The following is an 8,452-nucleotide window of genomic DNA, read 5'->3' as shown; positions in this document are numbered from 1 at the left end:
TGGACACATTCCTGTGTAGCCTCATCTAAGTGTTCCTGCTCCAGCAGGGGGATTGGACTAGATGATCTTTTGAGGTCCCTTCCAATCCCTAACATTCTGTGATTCTGTGAACTGTGGGGTTGTTATATGCAGAGACAGGAGTTGGACTTGATAACCTTTGTGGGTTCCTTCCAGCTCAGGATCCTCTACGACCCTCGCTCTCCGGGCCTGTGCACGGCGCTGACGACAGCCCTGACACCACCCGCAACACCCTGCACCGCCGGGCCCGCCCGCGGTCCTCTCCCTCCCCGGGGCGGTCGAGCCGCCTGCGACCCGCCCCTGGCTGGGAGTGGCCGGCGCCACCGCCGCTTTCCGTCCCGGCGGCGGGGAGGAGGGTGCCCGGGATGTGGTGGCCGCAGCCCCGGCTGGGTGGTACCGACAGGCGGCGCCGCGGCTGCGGGGCGGATGCGGCGAGTTCAGGTGAGCGGTGGGCGGCCTGGGGGCCCGGCAGCTGCTGAGAGGGAGGTGGGCCGGGCCGGCGGCGTGGGGGGAAGGAGAGGGAGGGAGAGGGGGCAACGGTTGCCGCCCCTCCCTCTCCTTCCCCCCCCCTTCCCCCTCCTTCCCCCCCCCTTCCCCCCACGCCGCCGGCCCGGCGGGGCAAGTGTCCGCTCGGAGAGAGAAAACGGGTGCGACGCGCCGAGTGAAGCCCGTGAACGGGCACGGTGCATTGGGGAGCGAGGCTGAGCCCCAGCGGCGCCGGGGGCGGCAGCGATTCTCCCGGCTGAAGGGGCCGGGCGGCGCGGTTGGACGCTGCCTTCAGGCGAGGAGGGCTGGGAGCACTTGGTACGGGGAGTCGTGTTGAATGGTTGAATGTGGGGGAGTTTAGGCCTTTTAGGTGGGGAAAAAAAAGGGATTTTTCATTTCCCACTCTGAAAGTTTTGGGGTTTTAAGTTTTTAAGTACCCAATGATGTTAGCATTTATTTCACAGTAAAGGTAGTCTAGGAAGCCATGTTACAACATTGAAATAACATTATTTTTTTAAACTCAAAAAATCGTCTAGTTGGGCCTCTGCCAGTGTGGAAGCAGTTATAGTGATGCAAACATGTACTTTTTAAAAATTTTTTTAAATAACCAACTGCAAAGAGGGAAGTAAGGCTACTCTTAGAAAAGTCACTCATATAATATCTCTAAACTTGGTTCAAAGGAAGAAAAAGGAAATTGCTATCTTAATAGAGAGGCTGTGTGTATATACTTCTATGAATAGCTGAGTTTTAAACAACCATGACCTGTAATGTGGATGAGCTGCCCTCCTTCCTCAGAGCAGCAACAATCAGAAACTTGATGGCCTGAGTTAGGCTATCCCTGTTACCAGCACTGGTGCTGGTGAAAGGCTGGTGCTGTGGGGGAAGTGTGGAAAAAAAACACTTCACCTTTTGCAGGAGAGCTGGAGAAGAAAGACATGTTGCTCACCAGGTGCGTCCCCTGCCTTTTGGGTTTTTTTGGATACGTGGTTCTCTGAGCCCCATTAGTCCAGCAAGACTTCTTGCAAACACTTCAGTTGTCCTTGCCAACGTTTCAATAGAATACAGCTCATTCATGTTGTGGTAATCCAGGCTAATCTTTGTGTACAAGTGCTTGAGTAACTTTGTGCTGTGCTTCTGGATAGTGATTTAAGAGCTCTGAAGTGAAGTGCTTTTATAATAAAGGTTTTTACAAAATATGCTGCAGAACATACAGCTGCAAGCGCTACTGGTAATTAAATTAGAGTTTTCAAATAAATAAAGTATGGTGGGATGCATTATCTCTGGTTTTGTCCTTTTGCGTTTATTTACTTGCTGATCTGCAATTGGTCTTAGAGTAACTCATGAAAATGGGAGAAGTTAAACTTCCCTTGTGTAAATACTAAACTGCCTTTATGTTGCTAGAGTTGTGGCTCATTCTAGGAATGCATTGACAGTGGTTTTCCAGTTGAAGTTATGGTAGATTTTTATTGTTGGTAGGACTTTTAGGCACTTATGAAGCTGAAAGTTAGGGATGTTTTAAATAAATATTTGCTTTAAAAAGAAAAAAACCTGAGTTTAGAGGTTTGTAGTTACTTAAAATGTTGTGGTCATGGTGGGTCAAGGGAGTGTAAATGAACATTCAAATGCTTATGAATAGTGGTTTGTACGCTTGAGATTAAGAGCACATCCAACAATGCATTTTTTTTTCTTGCTTCTCAGTGCTTATACTATCAAACTTACTAATTTTCTGTATAGTTCTTTGAGACTGGGCAGTGAAAATAATCTGTTCTCATACATGATAGTGATGATTACGGTGCAGCAGCACTCTTTAGAGTGGTCAGAGGCAAGCATTGTGTTGCTGCTGGCATCCTCCCTCTTTAAATTTAGATAAATCAGCCTTTGTTCTTATCAGTGAAGTGAAGTCAAAAGTTTGGGCCTAAGCTGCTGCTGCTGGAATTGTAGTGGGACTGTGTAAGAAAAGAGGATTTATTAGCACCAGGATAAATTAATTGTGACAAACAGGAAGACAGAGAGCACTGCAAACAATGTTTTCTACACACAAAAGCGAAAACCCTAAAGGTTAATTCTGACTTTGTTCACAAATTAGGCACACTCGGTTAGGCTTTTTTTGCTAACCATAGCTTGGGCCTCCGACAGCTACTGAACCACCTGACCTTTCAAATGAGATTTAGTGGAGTGTGTAACACCTTCTGAGTGTTCCTCAGGAGTTACAATTTTTTTCATTTTAGTGTTGGGTTTCCTTGAGCAAACCTTCTTTCTAATTGAGCTGCAGACAGGCTGCAGTGTTTTCTTGTTTCAGCCATAATACGTATAAATGACTCCTTTGGAAAGGGGTTTTCTTATCTCCCTTGGAGTGTGGGCCTCAAAGGTGAACCAAAAGGAACCTGTGGGGTTGCCATAGTGATTTCCAGGTTCTTCCTTAGCATCTTGTATCTTTTTTCCAGAGAGCAGCCCTTTCATGCTGTGTCACTTAGATTAGGATTGAGCCTGGGGTATGTTGTAATACTATTCAATATCCTTGAAGGAAGACTGCTGCAAAACCCTGATGTATTTGGGATGAATGTGTCCTTTGTAAATCAGCAGTCACATGAGGAAAAACTTGGCCCTCTGGCACTGAACAAAGGCTACTGTGCCTGTGTTAAGTGTGGTAGTATCCTTACGTGGAGGTGTTTATTTAAATTTGTGTAATGTTAACTGTTTAACACTCCATTTAATTTCCTCCCCCCTCTTCCTCCTCTTTTAGTATATGCACACGTTCCATTAACTGTTCGCTCAAAATGCTTTTGGGGTTAAATGTTTCATTACTGAGCCTCCTAGCCGCCCCTGCTGCTGCTGTAGAAGCTGAGATCCACTATTGACATACTTTGTTCGTTAAACATGAGTTTCTGTATGGAAATTGAATTAGCTATTGATGTGGAGTTACTTCCCTGTTTATTGATGCCGAGAAAGTAAAGTGGCTTAATGACTAATCTGAAGTCTGCAGACAGAGCGGTGAGATCATGTGCCTGCCTCAAGTGGCGTTTGTTCGGTGCAATTCCTTTGGGGCATGCAGAATTTGGATTTTGCCTCCGCTTTGTACATAATGTACAATGCTGCTCTCTCTGTTTCAGATGCTCCTTCATCTTATAGCCACACTTCCTTCCAGCACATCTCTTATTCTCTGTGTAATAAGGACCCTACTGCCTAAGGAGTATGATTGGTGGCACTTCGTATTCTTTCCCACACCCTCCTGCCTCCCTTTCCTGCCTGTCTTGCTGCCTTACAAATAGGTGTGTTAACTGTGTGACACTGGTGTCAAAGTAACTTTTCTAGTTACTCTTCTCATTTTTTGTTCTATCAATATGTTTATTTGTAACAACAACAAATGTAAAAAAAAAAATATAAAAAAAATATTTACTGCTGTTGTGGTTTAACCCAAGCTAGTAATACAACCACGATAGCCACTCACTCACCCTCTCCTCGCCCTCCCCAAACAGGGGAGGGAATCAAAAGGGAAGGTAGAAACTTGGATTGAGATAAACACAGTTTAATAAAATAACAAAATACTAATACGCTACTAGTAAACATGCATATAAAATAGAAATAAAAGATACTCAAGGTAATTCCTCACAAACATGCTGAGCAGCCAGTCCCAGGAAACAGTCTGGTCCCAGAAGTTGATCCCAAAGAGAGAGAAGAGAGGAAAACGGCAGAGAAGCCCAGAGGCCTCTGCAAAATGGCAAAAGGACGGGCTAAACATCCCGACTGAACTTCGTGGCTCAGAAGAGCCAAAACCAGAAGGCTCCATACTTAAATAATCAGCATGAGGCCAATGGGATGGAATACTCTCATCCAGTCTGGATGTCAGTCAAGCTCTGCCCCATCTCTGCTCCCCCTTCCATGACACCTGTAAGCAAGGTGCTCAGAATGTCCTTGCCTCTCAGACCAGAGCAATTAAAAGCATTAGGTCTGTACTGGGGTGTTATCTGCTTGTTCTCAAACTAAGTCCAAATAATGAGCATGCTAGCTATGAAAAGGAAAGGTTTCTAACTGCAGAAAAAAAATTAACCCGTTTTCAGTCAAACCAGCACAGCTACGTAAACAGCTGTGTATTCAGAATTAGTTATGGAAAGTGGAAAATGCATTTTGTTAGTAGTGCTTAGCCAACTCCTTTTGTTTCAAAGGTGTATGTGTTACCTGTATTTATAGATTGGATCAAACAGCACCTAAGTCAGAATTGCAAATGTAACAGTAATTTGCTAAACACAGTGAATGTATGCTCAGGTGATAAAGTCTCCCAGCTTTGTGGAAGAAGTGGCTGCTTAAAACTAAGAGCAGAAGGAATGTGATGTGTGTGAACTTTCCTTTTTCTCTGTAATGGCAGAAGAGTTGGTTGTTTGAAGGGGTTTAGTGGACCCTAGTGGGAAGGTTTCTTTTGCTGGGCTGAGAGGTCAATGGAGCAGGAAACTCTTACAGAGAAAAATCTCTTAGTAGAGCAACTTTGAGGCAATCTGTGGAGCGAAAAGTCAAAAGGTTTATAGTGAGCATTGTAAAACTGAGGAAGAGTGAATGGATTGGTATCTGTGGGAGAGGCAGGACCTGTGAGTTGATATCGTTAGATTTGCTGAATTGTTTTGCAAGTCCCCACATCTGTGTAAGGTGAGGCATGTGGTGTCATTGTAGCTTTTCAAGACCTTGCTAAATTCTGCATAATAATAATGGAAAATTAGAATCAAATGATAGCAATGTTTTCAAGGCACTTGCAGAAGATGAAGTTTGACAATGGCTTCGTGACTTTGCTGATTGATGGGGTGAGAAGAGTAGTCCCTAGCTCAGTTCATCTATCTGGCAGCACTTTGAGTTTAAATTGGCAGTCAGGCTTTTGGGTCTGACAAGTATGTTTTGAGCATTGAAGGAAACCATTTTTAGGGTCTTTTTATTTTGTTTTTGGAAAGCCACGAAGTCTTCAGAGAGCTTGGGAAGTAGGACAGTTTTGTTTTGTTTTGTTTTTTTTTTCCTGCTAGTAAGCTGCTTTCTTGCTGTTTTAGTGATCTACTGAAAATATTTTGTTTCCTATCTTTAATGATAAAGCATCCTGGTAAGCATCCTTTCCACTGACACATTAGCTTCATTTTATGGATTATCACTACTGCAGATACAGAGACACGTGGAATGGTGCTGGTGGAGACTACTTGCAAAGCCAAATGCCTACAGCCACAGGGTTTTTTCTTATATTATGCTTATCTAATTCTTGTGGCCTGGTTGTTCCCCTTTTCACATGCACAAATGTTTTACTTCATGGAAACACACTGAGGTTCCAAGGAAGGAACATCACCGAGCCTGTTCAGTGTGGTAAATCCAGGCAGCCTCAGCCCTGTAAAATATCTGACTTCTTGTTGCAAGGGCTAATCTGATCATATCAGGAAGGCCTTGTTTTCCTGTGTTGTTGAAGAGCATAGCTTTGGGGATAAGAGCTTTTTCTTCTCCATTAGGGTTTTGGCCAGGGATGGTTACTGAGGCAGGGATGAGGTTGAATTTTATGCAGTGGGCTAATGTCCAGGTGCTTCCTGTTGCTAATGACCCATGGAGACCCAGGTGGTGGGGGAATGGGCAGCACAGCTGTTTAGTGGAGTTTGGCTGTTCACATTGATTGAGTGCATTAACCTGTCAGTATTTGCACTGATAGCTCGGGCTGTGATTACCAGGAGCTGAGCTGTGGATGTGTTGCATTCCCAGCTCTGTTCTTGAAGAGCGACAGGCACACCAATCTCATGAGGGCAGGACAGACAGCTGCTGAATTTGGTGGTGTCTTACGTTGCTGTAGCAAGATTGCATTAATTTAAACATATTTTTGGTTGCCGTGTCCCCAGTGGAAGTGACACAGAAGGGATGCCAACATCTGTACATCAGCAGTGGTGTGGATCATCAGGGGCATGAGATGCTCATGGACACCCTGGACAATCCCAGGCTATGTTGCCACTGTGGTGAGCAGCACCTTTTTGACAGGATACCGTGCTGAAACTTTGCTTGTGTCCTGCCAGAGCCCTTCTTTGGGAGACCAGTAGATTTTTATCTGTTTGGAGCAGTGAAAACCCTGAGGAGACCCTTACTGAAATAATGTGAAAAGGGCCTGGTCGCCGTTGCCTGGAGTGCAGCAGCAGTGCAGCTGATTCTCTGTGTGGTTTTGTGCCCAAACTAGTTAATAATCAACTGGTATTCCTGCTGTAGCGTTCCCATGCTTGTGGTCTGCCAGGGTCTTGTACAGATGTGGTCATGGGAAGGGTTGCTGCAGTTAATGGTTCTCTCTGAGCTGTGCAGCGATGATGGCTGGCCGCTTCCTGTGAGAATAAAGACGAGGGGCAGGTGTGGGGATGTGTGTGGAAATCCTGGTCAAGGGGTCTTGGATTGCTGTAAGGTCAGAAAAGACCAGGTCCTGCTTCTTCCCTTGTATGCAGTGAGCACTAGCAGTAGGGTGTTTGTTCTTTTAGCAGTTAGGACATCTTCTGTCTACAACACCAGCTTTTGTCAATGACAGAATTTTCCATGGCGTTGTCTACTCCATTGACAAGTAAGAAACAATTTTGTGTTAGTCAAAGAGGTGTTCTTTGTCTGTCTGGAGTATATTTGTAATGCTTAGTTTTTTAGAGGTACAATTGTTGTCTTTTCCTTTATGAGGTAGCATTGGGAACTAATATCCAGTGTTACTGTTTTGGGAAGGACAGTCCATAGGACTTCTGATCATCCTTTGTGAAATTCGCTGGCTTGCCTTGTTCTTGTTCAGGGCCTTCTGTTTATTCCTTAGAGTGTGGCTGGTAAGGTTTTTAATCTTTGCTGGGTTGAATGGACTGGGTATATTTATGCCATTCACCTTCCAAATTAATCTAATATAATTTTAGAATAACTTAGCGTTGTTTTAACTCATGATAATGGTGTGTAACAACACTTCTGTTGTGTTTCATGTGAGCTTGGTGTGGAACTGAATTTCTTGATGAGGGTCCAGACCTTTCTGCTGGATCTGGACACACAAACTTCTTAATGTTAGTGCTTTCTGTGCTGCCAGGTCTTAGGGAAACTCTGTGTGCCTTGCCTGGGCATTAAGGTGGAAGCCTAGGTCCCAAGTGTGGCCATAGTGAATGTAGAGCAGCTGTGGTTTTAATATTGAGCAGCCAGTATGATTGTTCAGTGCAGGCTATATGGGAAGTACACAGGGTTGTTGTCTTTATTTCAGGTCTTTGCTTAGGAGCAGTTGTTCTAAGTTAGCTGCCTAAAAATGATCTCTAATGACTTGCAAATCATGATATAAAATATGAGAGGAGTTTAAAAAGGAGTATTACATTGTAGAGTGCTAAATAGGGAGTAAAAGAAATACTAATACAAGGTAAGGACAATACAGAGGACAGCCTAAGGGTGTTCTAATGAATTCCGTGTAGCAGACTGGGTGGTGTAGAGGTGGTATTCCCTGGGCAGAGGTGGTCTTTCTCCTACCTTTGCCAGGAAGTCTGTGTGAGAGGCAGGTTTTGTTGCAGCTGTTCAGAGATGATGTTAGATTTTTATATGTGTGTGTGTGTAATGCCCCTGGCACCGTTTCAAGGATTATGTCTTCAAAAGTGTCTTCAGACAGTTACAGTCTGGCAGATGGCTCCATCTTGTCCTCCAATTGGCAAACATCCTAGGAAAAGGTATCAAAATAATTTTTAATATACCAAACTGAATAGCGTCTTGAGATAAGTGCCCTCCAATGTTTGTTTAGCCAATAAAAAAAGCCTCAGTAATAAACATTTTATGAAATAACTGCAGTAGATCAAAGTGACATTTAAGTGGTGCTCATGAGCATCATTTAATCACCAGCTAACTACGAAAGGAGTGTTGCTGTGGAGCATCAGGGGTTTCCTATGTTATGCCATATTGTCTGTATCTTCCTTAAGGCACTGACCATCATTGAAGCTTGCGTTTTCTCTCTGTGTATGTG

At 44.3% G+C, this 8,452-nt stretch overlaps 1 protein-coding gene across 10 annotated transcripts in view; it reads left to right on the top strand.

The window, feature by feature from the left end:
- The first annotated feature begins 330 nt into the window (after positions 1-330).
- The window catches only part of DISC1 (DISC1 scaffold protein), a 203,721-nt gene continuing 195,599 nt past the window's right edge, over positions 331-8,452 (top strand). For 9 of the 10 annotated variants that reach the window (XM_071806308.1, XM_071806310.1, XM_071806305.1 and 6 more), the window contains exon 1: positions 331-459. In XM_071806308.1, the coding sequence (XP_071662409.1) occupies positions 384-459 (76 nt within the window). In that variant the 5' untranslated portion in view covers positions 331-383. Of the gene's footprint in view, positions 460-631; positions 823-8,452 lie in introns of those variants that run through there. The other variant, XM_071806309.1, reaches the window with a different exon arrangement.

The sequence above is a fragment of the Patagioenas fasciata genome, chromosome 3 (genome assembly GCF_037038585.1).
Source record: "Patagioenas fasciata isolate bPatFas1 chromosome 3, bPatFas1.hap1, whole genome shotgun sequence".
Taxonomy (NCBI): Eukaryota; Metazoa; Chordata; class Aves; order Columbiformes; family Columbidae; genus Patagioenas; species Patagioenas fasciata.
Note: the sequence above shows the minus strand (reverse complement) of the source record. Positions and strands in the feature narration are given on the sequence as shown.